The 17,609-nt window shown below is 39.8% G+C and overlaps 1 protein-coding gene across 1 annotated transcript in view; it reads left to right on the forward strand.

Annotated features, from left to right (window-relative positions):
- LOC124143460 (choline transporter-like protein 2) overlaps positions 1-17,609 on the forward strand; it is a 58,261-nt gene that overhangs the window by 12,597 nt on the left and 28,055 nt on the right. The window contains exons 2-3 of the mRNA XM_046512440.2: positions 3,090-3,138; positions 12,006-12,079. Coding sequence (XP_046368396.2) covers positions 3,090-3,138; positions 12,006-12,079 — 123 coding nt within the window. The remainder of the gene's footprint in view (positions 1-3,089; positions 3,139-12,005; positions 12,080-17,609) is intronic.

Raw genomic sequence — 17,609 nt, forward strand, 5'->3', positions numbered from 1 at the left:
TGTTTGTATAGATATATATATATATCATGTAATATAAATTTACAATTTGGCTATGGTGTATAAAGGAAGTATACATTAGTAATGTACGGCGCCCCTTCCTCAAAGCGATGTTAACCTTAAAATAACTCCCATAGTTAGACATAGGCTTTCGACAGTCATAATGCTATGATCACTTTGTGGCATGGATCCCTGTATATACTTGTCCCAATAGTGTATACATGATATAAAGTAGTTAGGGCTGGGGTGGGTAACTCGGGTACTCGGGTCGGGTGGGTCCTGAGAAGAACTGGGTACCCACAGGACTACCCGACCCATGGTAAGTCACATGATATATTGTTAATGACAAGAATTATCTGAAACTCTATGGTTTCACTACAAGTCACTAATGTTCACATTTCTTTCTTACGATGCACCCATTCCTTCAGACTTTTATATGTTTGAATAAAGGTAAAACTTCCTTCAGTAAACTGTAAGTGTATGCATGACCAGATCCTTTTATACATGTATCTAAATACATTTTGGGAAGGCAAACTTTTCCCAATAGGACAGTTAATACCTATCTCTTGAGACCTACAGTAGGTACCCTGGCAGAGTCGAGTAACAGGGGGTAGGGTACCCGGGTAGTAAATTTTAGACTCTTCCCGGCCCTAAATGTAGCCTACACTTTTTGTATGTTTTCAGACGGTGTACATAAAGTATGTATACAAGTCTTAGTGAACATGGTGTATACACTTGTTGATGGGCACAGCACACTGAAAGAGGTGATCAGTAGAGGTGACTAACAAGCCAGGCCTATGCTGCATGTACAAGTTATCCCTTGATAAATGTCATGGCTGCGGCTTATGGTGTAATTAGCATGAGGTAATTAGTGCAGGTCATGGGAAGAAGCAGTTATATAAGCCATTACATGTAATATTAGGCCAAACCTTCTAGTTCCTGGTTTGTGGATGTCTTTTTCCGGGAACGGTAACCATGGTGATTTATTTGGGAATAGAAGGGACTCCAAACCTATAATTGAGTCCTAGCATCTTCCCGAGGCAAGGGTTGTTGGTTGGTTTGTTGTTAAACGCCACACTCAGCAATATTCCAGCTATATGACGGCGGTCTGTAAATAATCGAGTCTTGACCAGACAATCCAGTGATTAATATCATGAGCATCGATCCACGCAATTGGGATCGATGACATGCATCAACCAAGTCAGCGAACCTGATCACCCGATCCCGTTAGTCGCCTCTTACGACAAGCATAGTCACCTTTTACAGCAAGCATGGGTTGCTGAAGACCTATCATACCCCGGAATCTTCACGGGTCTTCCGAGACAAGGGACCCGAGGCAAGGGAGTTAACTGACTATAAAGTCCTGTTTCCGTTCTTGCCGAACAAGAATGAAATTCTGGAGTTACATTTTGGTTGGACCAACGAGTTTATGCATAGTCAAATCAAAATCACTTAATGAACTAGACATCAAGTTCGTAAACAACATGCAGATTTCGGACGACTGCAGGATTTGCAAGGCATGTGCACTGTCAACCGGGAGTCGACAGATATTTTGGAAATCTTTTCATGTTTTTAATCAAGGTGCTCAAGTAATTTGATGCATCTTGAGGGGAGGTGGGGTAGCCTAGTGGTTAAAGCTTACGCCCGTCATGCCGAAAACCCGGATTTGATTTCCCACATGGGTACAATGTGTGAAGCCCATTTCTAGTGTCCTCCACCGTGATGTTGCTGGAATATTGCTAAAAGTCGGACCCTAGTCACTCACTGATGCATCTTGCTTGGTAAGACCCATTTTATTGCAATATTGATCTTGATTATCGATCAGATCATCTTGACTGGTCACCGGCATTTTGTTTGAAGCAAATGCAAGTAATATGAGAGATGGAATCTGGTTGGCTGGTAGGAGGAACATAGAAGGGACATAACTCTGGTAATAGCAATTGGTGGTGATATGATCGGGTCTGGTTCGGCAAGGATGGTAACTGGACTTTTATAGTCAGTTAATGCCCTTGACTCAGGAAGATGGAGTTCCAGGTGAAAAAATGGGGGTCCCAAGCTACATAATGAGGGTTCTAAATGTCATGAATATAGTACTCTATTCAACGCCATAAGGTAGTTTCTGAAGTATAGATACTGAGTTCCTCAACTGAAACAAGTCTACAAGTGCTTGCTGGTACCAAATTAATAGATAGGAGCATCCATTCAGGAACATGCATGTGACTTTCCTGCGTCCCAGTTGATGCAAATTTTTGCATCCAATTTCAATTTGTTTGTGTATAGGTTGTAGGATTTTGCGTCTGTGAAAAATTCTGTTCGGTAGATTTTGGGGAAAATATGTCATCTGTTATCTGAATATGGCATCATTTAGTTGTTGTTTTTGAAATTGTTTTGGTCCATATGTATTGCAGTAAGAGACAACCAAATTGGTCGAGTGGTCAGGCTCAGTGACTTGGTTGATTACCCGCGGAGATCAGGGGAAGAATAAGTCTTCAGCAACCCATGCTTGCTGTCAAGAGCGACTATGCTTGTCGTAGGAGGCGACCGAAGGGATCAGGTGGTCAGACTCACTGACTTGGTCGATGCATGTCATTGTATCCCACTTACGTGGATAGATGTTCATGATGTCAATCACTGGATTGTCTGGTCCAGACTCGATTATTTACAGACCGCCGTCATATAGCTGGAATATTGCTGAGTGCAGGGTTAAATGACAGACAGACAGACAAACAGACAGACAGACAAACAGACAGACAGACTTGGTTGATGGCCTGTCATCGTACCCCAGGTAGCCTGGACTGATGTTCACTGGATTGTCTGGTCCAGACTCCATTATTTACAGTCCACAGTTATAATTTACCTTTAATATCAGTGAATGTTGCTGTGTGCTGCATTAAACAACAAACAAAATTTGTCTCGCGTAATGGCATGTAAAACAAATCTATATGCTTTGCAAATTCTTTAAAAAATTGGTAGAAAATCATGATACATTCACCATGCAACACAAGGTTCATTAGTACAGTGATCCTGTGAGATTGACGATCTATCACTTTGTGTCAACATCCTGTCACTCACCTGTCGTCGTCTGTTTCCAGGTACTCCCCATCAATATGACCCCACCTTCAAGGGCCCAATCCACAACAGGTGAGTCACCTTGCTGTCTCCACACCATGGAGGGGTGGTGGGATAGCCTAAGGGTTGAAGTAATTTCGGTCTCTATTTGAAGTGAAGCAAATGATTTTGTTGAGAGTAAATCTACATCGACAAAATAAATGCAATAATTAATGCTGAAATGTTGGGCAGTTTGGACTAGATTGTATCTATACCGACAGAAATGTTACTCTAAGCCACAGGAAAGGGTGCAGGCAGCTTATATAATTTATGGAAATGAGTGACTCGAGACTTAGTCCCATTTTAGTGCAATATGTCACTGTCATTATAACATGTCAATGTCTTGTACATTGCACAGTTGGCCCTGTCCTGCTTGTAGCCAACCGGTTTGTATTGCAAACATTCTGTCGTCCATTGCAACGGGAACAAGTGATGTATAAATATTGGACCTTTTCAGGCAGGGCTGGCAATTCAAATTGTGGCTTCCTGTGTCATGTTTGAAATGCCATAGATTTTTGATTTGGCAAGTAAAAAATTATTGTATTTGAGCTTGGTAAATAAGTGAAGGGTCTGCAGTCTTAGTCATACATTGGTTGACAGTGGTCTATAGCTTCAATGCGGTGTAGATGAATGGAAGGTGTATACATTTCAATTTACAACAATTAAGATTCACTTGTCCAAATGATTTATTTCTGTTGATTTCTTTGATCTCTCCATGATTTAACTGGAGTTTTGCTGGACCATAAATTTGCATCCTGTAAGCATTAAATATTATTGAATATTATTGATTTTTTTCTCAAAGATTCTATTTTAATTGGGTTATTACATTTTTGATTGGGTAACAAATATTTTCTATCTCATATATTCATCACTTGATTGGGTTTTTCCCAAAATGAGTAAACATTTTGAGATTTAAAAAAAAAAAAAAAAAATTTTTTAGATGTATATTAGGGTTCTAACTATAGGCTTGACTCGGAGAGCAAATTAGCTCGTAATTGTGTGTTGGAAATTAGCTCCGTTGTACACATACTGAAAAAGCTTCATTTGGTATTTAGACGTGCTGTTTTTGTACATTTGAGTTTTTCATTTAATGCATGTGTTTCTTTACACAAGTTAAATGAAAGTAATTGGGTTTTGAATATTTTGGGGGGTATTTTACGCAAATACGCTGCTTATCTATAGCTCTGTGTAAATGGTTTAAAGTTTTTCACCAAAATACAGACAGCACTTCTTGTGACATCTCTTAGATTTAAGTTCTTGGTATCCCTTCCACCAACAAGACAATGCAGAATGTGTTACTGTGAATAAACAGCACACAAACTCTCTGCCCCCCTCAGTAAATATCAACACAACCGGAAAGTTGTCTATTTCTACAGCTGACGATATCCACACTTGTTGAGCCAGTTTTTGCTTCGGTGCCAAGCAGTGTTACATAACGACAACAGCATCTGGTTATGACCTGTTCACAGAGAAAGAGTGTATAAATACCATTGCCATAGAAACACATCTTTAACCCCAGTTCTCCTCTATAGAAACTGGGTTCTGACTCAGCTGTCATGGATAATCATGTTTATTACATAGATCAGATATTATCATGGCTTGGCTTTTGTATGAGCATGTAATTTGTACCTAAAGTGCTTTTACTGCCTTTTACAAGATAGAGCTGGTGTGTATTTCAATAACTATGGCTCAATTAGAAGTCTTACTGAAAGAACGTCAGAGTTGATATTTGTATTATGAACTTGATGAAAGAAAATAGTCATTATGGTCAAACTGTACTCTGATGATATATATGCACTTATACAGACACTTATATTCTAACTTGATCCGTGAAGATCCGGGGAAGAATAGGTCTTCAACAACCCATGCTTGCTGTAGAAGGCGACTATGCTTGTCGTAAAAGGCGACTAACGGGATTGGGTGGTTAGACTCTCTGACTTGGTTGATGCATGTCATCGTATCCCAATTGCGTGGGTCGATGCTCATGATGTCAATCACTGGATTGTCTGGTCCAGACTCGATTATTTACAGACCGCCGTCATACAGCTGGAATATTGCTGAGTGCAGCGTTAAAAAAACAAACAAACAAAACAAACAAACAATATATTCTAACTTAATACATAGTTTTATCCTGAAATTTGTTTTGGGTGACACTATTGGGTGGGAGGGGAGTGTGTGTGTGGGGTGGGGTTTCAAATTTTAAAAAAGGGATTGTAACAGTTGCCATCAATATGAACTTGATGAGAGAAAATGAAGTGCTTGTACTCTGTGATGGGCAGATATTGTTGTAAGTGATGAGACAAAGTTGTTCAATAACTGGAGGCATTTTTTCAGCCTGATTCACACTGGTTAAACGAGAATATCTGGCTGTTTTTCCAGTCACTGCACATTCCAACCTACTGTATTCTGACAGTACTGGAAAATAACCATGACACATTGACCTCACACACTGTGTGATATAACTGAAATACTGTTCAAAGCAGTGTTAAACCAAACTCACTCACTGCTATTTCCAGTGTTTGGAATGGATCAGTATTATATATAAATCATATATATCAGGGATGTCGTGGATCGTTGTTTACAATATCATTCAAATGATTGTCTGGTCCAGAATCTCTTATGAACAGGCTGGCCCATGCTGATCCGGGTAGAATAGGTCTTCAGCAAACCATGCTTGCCGTAAAAGGCGACTACGCTTGTCGTAAGAGGCGACTAACGGGATCGGGTGGTCAGGGTCACTGACTTGGTTGATGCATGTCATTGTATCCTAATTTGGTGGATCGATGCACATGATGTCAATCACTGGATTGTCTGGTCCATACTCGATTATTTACAGACCGCTCTCGGCCTTAAACTATAAACATGATATACAAACACACATGTACTTCCTACTGTAATTAAGCAGGAATATTGCTGAGTGTATCATTAAACTACAAGCAAACAAAACAGATGAGTATTAACATGATTAAAGAATAAAATGAGGAATTTGTGACTTCTTGTCATGTACTCGGTTGTATTTGTCTGAAGTCTAAGATGTCCCAGTTGAGTGATATGGCTGGAGGCAAGTTATGTTGTGTGTATTTGCCCAGCAATCAAACATGACCTCACAAAACCTGTAGGATAGCTACAGGACAGACATTAGGATAGTTTAAGGATGCTATGTGTCACAGGGACACTAATTTTGGACAGGAGGATGATTCATATGTTTCATGTGTTTCATAATAGTCACACATTTTGGGCCACACTTTGTTAATTTTTGTTTCGCGGATTCACAAGGTCGATTTATTTGTCATTTATTTATTTATGTTTTTATCTTTTTTTCTTTTTTTTATTTATTTATTTATTTATTTATTTATTTATTTATTTATTTATTTATTTATTTATTTATTTATTTATTTATCTATCCATCCATCCATCCATCCATCCATCCATCCATCCATCCATCCATCCATCCATCCATCCATCCATTCATTCATTCATTCATTCATACCATGGAGTTAAAACTGCAACTGGCTTTTGAATCACTGATCATAAGTGATGTAGACCTGGAATATATATATAACATTTTATATTGTAGAGTGTCTATGTTACTACCAAAGGACATAATAGAAATAAGGATTTTTATGTTTCATTTGTTTCTTTTCCAGCTGCTTAGCAATTGAGGCCATGGGCCAGTGAAACAAAAAATGAAAAATGTGTGTCCTCCGAGGAGTGGGTTACAATTTGGGGGTGTCACTATTGAGGGAAAAGGTCATGAACAAAGCAGGTGTTGTCACTAAAAAGTATTGGTAATGCTTGTGTGATGCATCAGGCTCATGATTTTCATTTCATGGTTGTGGTTCCCAAACTGTAAATCATGGTAAAATGCAAATTAAGTTGTTTAAGAATTACTTCTCAGAGCTCCAGATAAGCTTTTGGTGTTGTGGGTATTTTACCCATGCATTTTAAAATCATCGGGTATCAGTAATTCTATCTGGGTATTCAAATTTCTGTTACCCACTAGTTTTTACACATGTGGGTATTTAAGTTAAATATTTAAAAACACTATTCATCTAGTCCCTGCAAACTGGTGTCGTGTGGGTTCGAGAGCTTTATAGGACTCAAAAATACCACGATACTTCCACAAGAAAGTGTGATGGCAAATGATCGTGATGTAACTGTCATCGTGGAGTTTGGCAAGGTTGATGGAATGCCCGTTTATAATTTCAAAATAAGTTGCTGATTTGCTATTTGAATACGCAGGGTTACTTCACAATATTTTGATGATACCCACAAGTTTTATTTTTGTAGATTATCTGTAATGTTCGTTGGGTATGTGATACGCTTGGATTTTATTTTACTGCGTATTTCTGCATTTCCGATGCGTATTTTACGCAGATACGCAGCTTATCTGGAGCTCTGCTTCTTAAAGTTTCTGCTGGTTGGGTGAAATTACGGGAAAATGTATTGAAGGACTATTGTTTCTTAATGATGTTGTGTTCCTTCCTCTGAGCATGTATATTGCCTTTTTTATTTTGTTTTCATTTCTGTAGTTAGTTTACAAACTGCAAAGATAATAGAGTGTTTTTGAAGTTTTTATTTCATTCAACATTGCCGAAATTGGCAGGTCCATGTAATATAAAATTGGCATTCAAACTGCTTTGGCATGGCACCATGGGTGGGTCATGTTACAATGTAAGGCGTGAGAAAACAACCCTGGGTTGTATTAATTTAAGTTGCACATGTGAAATATCTATTGATGGTGAAATAATTCAGGTGGAGTGAACGCTGGATGTTTGTGTTTCCCCCCCCCCCCCCCCCTTCCTCCTCCCCTCCCTCTTCTCCTCCTCACTGTGACTCTCCCATTCTCATCCCCCCCCCAACACCTTATCCACTCCACCTATTCCCACACTGACTACATTGACAGATTGCTGTACTTGGTTTATCATGTTTATTCAAAAAAAAAAATGGTTTAAAAAAGAAGAAGTGTCACACAAAAGATGCTGGGTCACTTGATGTACAGAAAGTGTCAGACGAGCACTGATATAGACAGTGTTTGTTGTATAATGGAGCCAGCTATATCACGGTGGCCTGTAAATAATCCAGTCTCGACCAGACAGTCTAGTGATTGATATTATGAGCAACAGTCCACGTCAGAGTATGATGTTTAATATGCTATCAAACAACTAACAAAGCCTGACCATTTTGTCATCTCACACATTTAGCATGGGTTGCTGGGGACCGATTCCCATCCAAAAAACCCATGGGGTTATTATTGTAAGTGAGACCACCCTGACCACTGTTTTTGAGAGTTAAAGTGGTTTGTTTGGACATTAACCCATGATTAAAGTTACAGCTAAGACAGTATATCGAGGTCATTTTTTGCATGACAGATTAACTATAGTAATATGGTGAGGTCAAATGGGGTTTAAGGTCGCGTCCAAGATTATTGCACTTATATAGCGACGTGCATGCACGTGTGTGTGTGGCTGCTTGTACTAGTCCGGACTGATGCAGATTTATAGTGCTAGCTCACTGAGATACCATGCCGCAGTTTAACATGAATACCCCACTCAGACACAGTATACTGACTCCGAGCCGACCAGTCCTTGTTTTAGCCCCTTAATGCCGAGCACCAGACAGGGTAACAACAAGTACCATCTTTTAACGTCTTTTCGTATGACACGGCCAGGGATCGAACCCCGGCCGGAGGTGGTCTATAGTAATATAAAAGAATCTGGTGGTCCTCAACTAATTTTGAAAATGTAGACCAGAAACTAGTTTTACAGCGCCATGGAATCACTTACTTCCGCTGTGGTTTGTCAACATGGTCAACAAACCTTTGACCTTGACCTTTCTCTACGTTGCTCTGTAGTGGGTTACGGAAGCTGTGTTTGTTTTTATTAATTCCTCTTCAGTTTACATCGGTGGTAATAAATGGACTTTACAGAAGCTTTAATCATGTTAATTGAATATCACGTTTATGTCCCTTATGAATACAATTATTAGTTTGTCCTAGGTAAACCTCCTGAGGCAACTCTGTAAACTCGGGCAAACTTAAAATCATGAAACTCTGGACATAAAGTTGATATAAAAATTAAAGCTTGTGTAATATCCAATTAAAAATAGGATCTAATATTAATGAGATTGCAAACAAACAAACAAACGACATCTTCAACTAGGCTGCAAATTGGTATCAAGCAGAGTTTGCCAGACTTCCTTACTAAAAAAATTATGATAATTTGAATATTTAAGAAACATGTACAGGGGTTTTGGCAATACTGCCAGCCCCCGTAGTAGCCAAATGCGACTTAAATCTATAATTGGCAATCTAAATTTATCTACTGCTCGCCTCTTGACTACCTAAAAGTAAATTTAACTGGCAACAATATCTGTTTAGATATCTGTTGGCTTCTTAAAACTTTAAATTGGCTCCAAAAATATTCATGTTAGGAGCCGCTTGGCTCCCTAACAGAAGATGAACTTAGAGAGCTGTATATACTGCTGGTAGCCTGGTACACTTGTTATAGTTGCTATCAATCCAGTCAGGTAGAGGGCACTTGGTGTTGTTCACTTGCACTGATCCACAGCTCAGATGAAAATCTGCCACTGCTATTAATTTTACATCCTGCTGGTGTAATTAACATGGAGTGTATGTTACAGTACTCCTAGAGAGGGGCCGTCTCATGATCAACACGGCCTAGTTGAAATTTTCTGAGGATGTTTTGTTCTTTTGATTTTTTTTCCGTATCCAATGAGGTCAGTTCAGAGGTGCTATTTGCAGTTTTTTCTATTCAAGTTTATTGAAGTACAGATCGAGGGTAAAGAGCGTATGAATTGTGTGGAGTCAGCATAAAGGTTCCTGATACATGGCTGTTTGTTAATATGTTACCATGGTTACAGTATAGTGCGCACCCAAGTATAATGCGCACCCCCCTCTAGCAGATTTAGTATTATTTTTTAAAAATATTTTTCGAATATTGTGAGTAGAAAAAAATTACACCGTACCTCTTCAAAAACTAATTCTGGTATGGTGATAAGAAACTTGGTCAGTACAAATTTGAAATTTGAGATAAAAAATCACCAGACATGATTTACCGTTTTACATGTTGATTTTTTGTCCTGCTAGGCATTGTTTTACATGCAGGGATTAAGATTACCTTGTGTATTTTCTCATAAACTAAGCCGGAAACAGCAATCAGCTGTACACACATTTTCTTGTAATCTACCGGTGATTCGGTTAAAACTTACTCAATGATATAATTTTAAAGGATTTGATGCAAGGATTGGGAAAAATTGTATCTGAAACTATTTTTTTATCAGGAATAATATATTCCAATATCATGTTATTTTAGTTGCAGCTTTTACTAAATATGTTTAAAATAATAATAACCCTCCGCATAGCACTTAGGTGCAGCTGATCGCTATTGACGGTTATTTGCCGGTAAAACTTAGGGTTGGAGAATACTAATGCAGTGTTCAATTTGACATTTGAGCATGTTCAGATTTCAACAAATTGATCATTCCGAGCTAATTCTGTGCTTAACAAATATACACTTCCTGTGATTTTGCAAGAGACAAATGGCAATTGGACATTCTCATGATTTATCCAGTTTTTGGATGGAAAACTTGGATGACAATCAATGTCCTAAAAATTAACCCTGCTCAAGGACTCGCAAATACATAGAGCAAGGTATAACGTGACACAAAAGATCATATCCACATTATTGATATGTTCATTACTGTACAGTCTTCTTGTTTGGGGCAGTGGGGTAGCTGTTAGCATAGTGGTTAAGGCATTCACTCGTCACGCCGAAAACCTGGGTTCAATTCCCTACCGTAAGGTTTACTACCATGCCAATTTTGGGTGTCTCCTGCCTTGATATCGATGGAATATTGCTAAAAGCAACATAAGACCATACTCATCCACAGACTCTGTTTTGTTTGTTTGTTTGCCTCTGGACTCTGAAATATTCATTTATATGACGATGGTCACATCTGGATAACAAAAAAAATGCCTCATGCAGAGTTGGCAGTACAGTCAAACACAGCTGTGTTGAACTTTGATGTGTTGAACTTGTGGTTGTCTCGAAGTAAAAGCTTGGTCCCTGTGTATACATTCTTTATTCATTATTTTCCGATGTGTCGAACCTCGAATAACAAGTATTTACATAGGTTCCTTCGACTTCAACACAACAGTGTTTGACTGTATATCATACAGTGTTAAACATGTGAAATGGTTCATTGAATGCTGGTATGTCTTGTGGCCGACCCTGAGTGGGGATTCCAGGTTAGAATAGAGCTACCACCAGCTACCTATTTTGTTGGTAAGAGGCACTTTAGTGGATTGGGTGGTCATGCTGGCTGAAACATCGTAACCCGGGGTCATTGATCATTGCTCATTGCTCACAATATTCATCACTGGATTGTCTGATCCAGGCTATTTACAGGTCACTGTTGTGTAGTTGGATAATTACTGAGTGGGTCATTAAGCATCAAACATGCACATCTGATATGGCTGTTTGTGTCTGCATACAGTGCAAAGTAGTATCCTCTGGTCACTGTAACATCCACTGATTGTTAGCTGTCATCCCAAGTGTGCCATGATCATGAAACTAGGTGTGTACTGGATCATTCCTGTGCTGCTTGGGTTCTCACTCACTCACTCACTCACTCACTCACTCACTCACTCACTCACTCCATACCGGCTCACTAATTCATTGGCACACTCGCCCAACTCACTCACTCACTCACTCACTCGATAACCCACACACCAATCAACTCACTCACCCCAAACCCACTCACTCATTAACCCACCAATCAACTCACTCACTCACTCACCTTGCCACCCACCCACCCACCCAATCGTACTCGCTCGCTCACTCACTCACTCACTCACTCACTCCTGTTGTATGTTTCAGGTCGTGTACAGACATCATCTGCTGCATCCTCTTCATCATCTTCATCATCGGCAGCGTCGCCGTCTCCATACTGGGTAAGACTCCGCTGTATCTCCTCATGTGGGGGTAACATTGAAAGAATAACCAACAAACTACGATGATCTGTTCCGGGTGAATGAATGGTGTTAATCCCTTGATGAGGTGGAATCGGGTGGTCAGGCTCACTGACTCCAATTGATGCATGTCATCGTATCCCAATTGGGTGGATCGATGCTCATGATGTCAGTCACTGGATTGTCTGGTCCAGACTCGATTATTTACAGACCACTGTCATATAGCTGGAATATTGCTGCGTGCGGCGTTAAACAACAAACCAAACCAAAATCCTAAACTTCATTACTGATGTAGGCCTGTGTACGACAAAACTTGGTACTAGCAGATCTCCCGATAGTATGTGTAATCTAGGAGGATTTACTCCCATTATCTTTCTGTTTGGGTATAGATACTTTTCTTTGGGTATTCAGAAATGTTTACACTGTTAGGTCCAGCCTATTGGGTAATTTTATATCGATGGGTGAGAGTGAACCTCTTTTAACACACTTCTGCTTAGAATTGTGTTTCAGGTGACTTCTAATTTGCATCTGTCCATCATACAGAGGTGCTGCAATCTGTCACATGTCACATAAGCTCACGACAGGGATATATGTCTAAGTTACCATGGTTACAATAAGCAAGACGTATAGCTTTTTTGCGTTATTCACTGCAGTAGAGTTTATGTAGATGGGATGCTTACATATGATCAGTTGATAAATATCTGTAAAAGGCGACATTGGATAAGTTCACAGCATTGTTAAACTTTTGTTTTTTTTATATTTTTCGTTGGAGGCATGGGTGGCCGGTCATCTAAGGCTCCTTATTTCGCTGTGCAGAGTTGCGTCCCTTGGGCACGCCAGAAACTTATGATTGTGGGTTCGAATCCTGGTTCGCCCCGATTATGTTTCTAGGTTTGTCAGCACCATACCCGTGCTCGTGGGTTTCACCGAAGTGGTATACATCTTCAGGCTTTCCTCCCAACTTAAGCTGACACGCCGTCATATAGTTGGAATACTGTTAAAAGTGGCGTTAAACCCAACTCACTAGCTTCATTTTTTTGTTCATATTTGTACACAAGCTGCTCAGAATTGACTAGGTTATGGTGATTCGATGTGCTTTAATATTATGTAATTTTTATCTCCAAATCAGTTGTTTTGCTAGAAGACAATCGCATATATTCAGATTCCTTCTGCGGGTTATACTCCCATGCTGTGATTAGATGCCCATGTTGATAGTCGTCAGTAGCTTAACACATGATCACATCAAGTCCGATAGACATTCCTCTCTCCCTAGATGTCAACACAAATGACCCTGTCTCTAGTCATGCCTTCTGACCAACTGTTTTGATGCAGTTGTCCGATATGGTGTAACGCAGTATGCTCAGATATCAGAAAATCAATTTTCCCCAACCATTGTATCATCTGGAGACGGTATTAACACGCCTTTATCATGTGAAATAGATTACCTCTCTGACGAAATAGACAAGTGTACATGGTCGTAAATATCATTCCCTTTGCAGCTTGGGCCAGTCCGGTGGAATCAGTTGATTCCTCTTGAGATGGTGGCAGGACATTAAAGCAAATTAGCTGTGGTCATTTCAATAATGGGCAGATTTCCAGTGAGAAGGGTTTGCTATAAGCATGATAAGGCCACAATGTATTAAATTTTATATCTTTCCTAAATGTTTCTAAATGTGAGGCTGGAGGCATTTTATGTTATTATATATATTTTTATAACTTAACTGTTCAATATATTCAAGGCTTCATTGAACAATGACCAGATGACTTGTCAGATGATGTGATTCACATAAAGCTTATGTTTGGAAGGTATTTGTAAATGTAGAGAGAATCTCACCTGGATGTCTGCATTATCAAATTTAACAGCATGCCAAGGCGTTTTGGACTTTAAACTAAATGTTGCACTTGATATGAAATGGTACTGAGACAGGTGAGATTTTATTTATTATCCAACATCAGTCTTCCAACTTTTTCAGTTTGGAAACAGTAATAAGAAGTGTCCTGGGTGTAGGAAGTACAGCTAACCAAGCTTAGCAGGGGTAGATTTAACAACAAATCTGTATGTACTTTGTTAGCCAGCAGGGCTTGCTCCTTTTTAAAGTTACTGGCTATTCTCCAAACTAACTGGCCTACAACTAAATGATAGAGGCCCCAATATGGCCAAACCTGAAGTCGTGTTGCGACCAAGTAGGGCTCTGAAAATTTTAGAATTCCTCACCCCTGAAACATTTTTTTCCTGCACTCTGAGATTAAGTGAGTGAGTGAGTGAGTTTTGTTTTACGCCGCTTTTAGCATTATTCCAGCAATATCACGGCGGGGGACACCAGAAATGGGCTTCACACATTGTACCCATGTCAGGATTTGAACCCGGGTCTTCGGCGTGACGAGCTAACGCTTTAACCACTAGGCTACCCGACCACCCCTGTGAGATTAAGTCTTGGCTTCCATTTGCCTCATTTAATGGCAGTTTATGAGCAAATACAGATGTTGTTGTACCCAACATTACAAAATGGTAGCTGGTTGTCATTCTACCGAGATGATCCAATTAATTAGATTAAACATACACAGAGAATCGGTGAAGTTTTGACGAGCCAGACGGGCCATCTACTATATGTTTCATCAAACCCTTTGTAATTTTAAGTGGACATGGGCCAACAGGCCAGCAGTTAAGTCGACCCCTGCTAGGCATGTTCAGTTAAGTAGAGAGATTAGTGATTAGTTATGACATTGATGCTGACATCACGGTAACCGATGACATCACAACGGTCATCAATGTTCAATGTAGCGATATCTCCACTGTCAGGACAGAGAGATCATTTGATCCCACACAGTGATATCTTCAGTCAGGTAGCCTAGTGGTTAAAGCATTTCCCCCTCACGCCGAAGACCTGGGTTCAATTCCCAACATGGGTACAAAGTGTAAAGACCTTTTCTGGTGTTCCCCGCTGTGATGTTGCTGGAATACTGCTAAAAGCAGCGTAAAACCATACTCACTCACTCACTCCCTCCTGTGGAAGCCATTTTAAAGTGTATTACATTGCATAAGGAAGAAGGGAAAACAAATTTCTTTGCCTGTAGGCATGGAAGGCACTTGGCATACTTTACAATAATGTGATGTAGCTGTTTGCTTAGAGTGCTGCTTGCAGGGCTGAAAATCTAAACACTTCTTTACTACGGCCTACTGGACATATTTTCTGTCAACATGCGAGTTTTCTGTTTTTGTATCTCATGTATGTTGATGCTTGGTAAAGCAGCTGTCAAATTTGTCTGGTTCGTGAATTTGTATGCAGACAGAGCCAACGCTGTGCCAAAGCCGAAGTGTCCATGTCGTTGAATCACTTTGGTGTTAATAGATGGATATCATTTTATGCTTACATACCTGCTGTCTAACATACTAGATATTTCTATGTTAGAAATATACTGAACACCTTCATTATAAACAGGTAGAAATCATTTACAGCATTTATAGCAGTTGCCAAGGCCTGATTAACTGAGAGTATCACCCTTTCTGTGGACAAACATTCCTTTTATTGTTGATAAATACATGATCGATAGAGCCAAGAGAATCTTGTCATTTTCACATTTAAACCTGAAGAAATTTAGATTTGTCAAAGTAATATTTTAGGGTTTGGAATAATTTTATTTTTCATGAGCATCGAATACTGCAATTGGGATACGATGACATGCACCCCATCCAAACCCATTAGTTGCCTCTTATGACAAGCATGGTCACTTCTAAGGTCAAGCATGGGTTGCTGAAGACCTATGCCAACCCGCATTTCCACGAGTATATAGCTAGTATATTCAGTGAGTGGTCTGTACAAGCTTTAGTGGAATCTTGTCTATGTTTGCTGAACAATGCTGAAGTGGAATCTGATTTCTTTTAAATTTAGTGGAATCTGGCCTCTGTTTATTTTTGTGAATCTGGTCTCTGTTAGCTCTTGTGAAATCTGGCTTCTGCTTTAGTGGAAACTGGTCTCTGTTAGCTTCAGCAGAATGTGGTCTGTTAGTGTTAGCTTTTGTGGAAACTGGTCTCTGCTGTAGAGAACACTGGTCTCTGCTTTAGTGGAAACTGGTCTCTGTTAGCTTTAGCAGAATGTGGTGTGTTAGTGTTAGCTTTTATGAAAACTGGTCTCTGCTGTAGAGAACACTGGTCTCTGCTTAGTGGAAACTGGTCTCTGTTGTTAGCTTTAGCAGAATACAGTGGTCTGTTAGTGTTAGCTTTTGTGAAAACTGGTCTCTGCTGTAGAGAACACTGGTCTCTGCTTTAGTGGACTCAGTGTTTGCTGTTCAAGGTTGACATATACTCACCGTACCAGTTCACCCAGCAGAGGGTGGGTACCCGGTGGGATGAGATTGGTATGTGATCTGTTTACTCTCCAGGGTGTGGGAATGGAGTTTGAATGCACTGACCAATTCATCGATCCTGTAAAAGCACTTTTTAAGAATCAAAGGCTGCAAATTGGCCCTAGCCTGAGTCAGTTTGTCAGTATGTTTTACATACTTCAGTGCATACAAGTAAATATTTCAGCTCAGTTTGCATCCCTGGAATGCCCTCTGTGCCATCTGGCATACTGCATTTTGAAAGTATTATGAAAACTCAATTTGTCAAGAAGTGTTTAGGAAGTACCAGATGGCTGACAGAGTTACGTCCCCTGTTCTTCAGTCCTATAACCATGATAACCACAATGTTGTGGGAGATGACGTGAACCGTCATCTCTTTGACATGGCTGCTACGCAGGCAGTTTTAGCTGCTGGACACCTGAAGTATTATTACAGTATCTATCAGGATAGTGAGGTCATGGTATGATAAATGATCAGGATAGTGAGGTCATGGTATAAATATGAAAATAGTGAAGTCAAGATACAGTATGTAACAGGATAGTGAGGTCACGGTGTATAAATGAAGATAGTGAGGTCACAATACAGTATGTATTAGGATAGTGAGGTCATGGTATGATAAATGATCAGGATAGTGAGCTAATTTTACTGGCCCTTTAGGAAATATATTACACTCAGACCAGCGGACCACTGTGCCAAACACAGCTGTGGGGAAATATAAAATAACTTGGATGCACCCTAATTATGTCAATGTACAGAAAAACTATGAAATATGAGTATTTTACACTGTCCATTGTATACACTTGACACTTGGTGTAGATTGTTTGGGGGTAAGTTGCATGTTTGTTATTTGACGCCGCACTCAGCAATATGCCAGCTATATGACGGCGGTCTGTAAATAATCAAATCTGGACAAGACAATCCAGTGATTGATATCATGAGCATCGATCTACAAATGGGATTCAATGAAATGCATCAACCAAGTCAGCGAGCCTGACCACCCGATCCCGTTAGTCGCCTCTTACGACAAGCATAGTTGCCTTTTGCGGCAAGCATGAGTGGCTGAAGACCTATTCTACCCCGGATCTTCACGGGTCGTAAGTTACATGTATATTGCCTGGGCAGCATGGTTTTATCATGAGACTCATTGAGAGCATCCATTGATAATAAGAAA

This window comes from Haliotis rufescens, unplaced genomic scaffold (assembly GCF_023055435.1).
Source record: "Haliotis rufescens isolate VD_foot unplaced genomic scaffold, xgHalRufe1.0.p SCAF_8, whole genome shotgun sequence".
Lineage (NCBI taxonomy): Eukaryota > Metazoa > Mollusca > Gastropoda > Lepetellida > Haliotidae > Haliotis > Haliotis rufescens.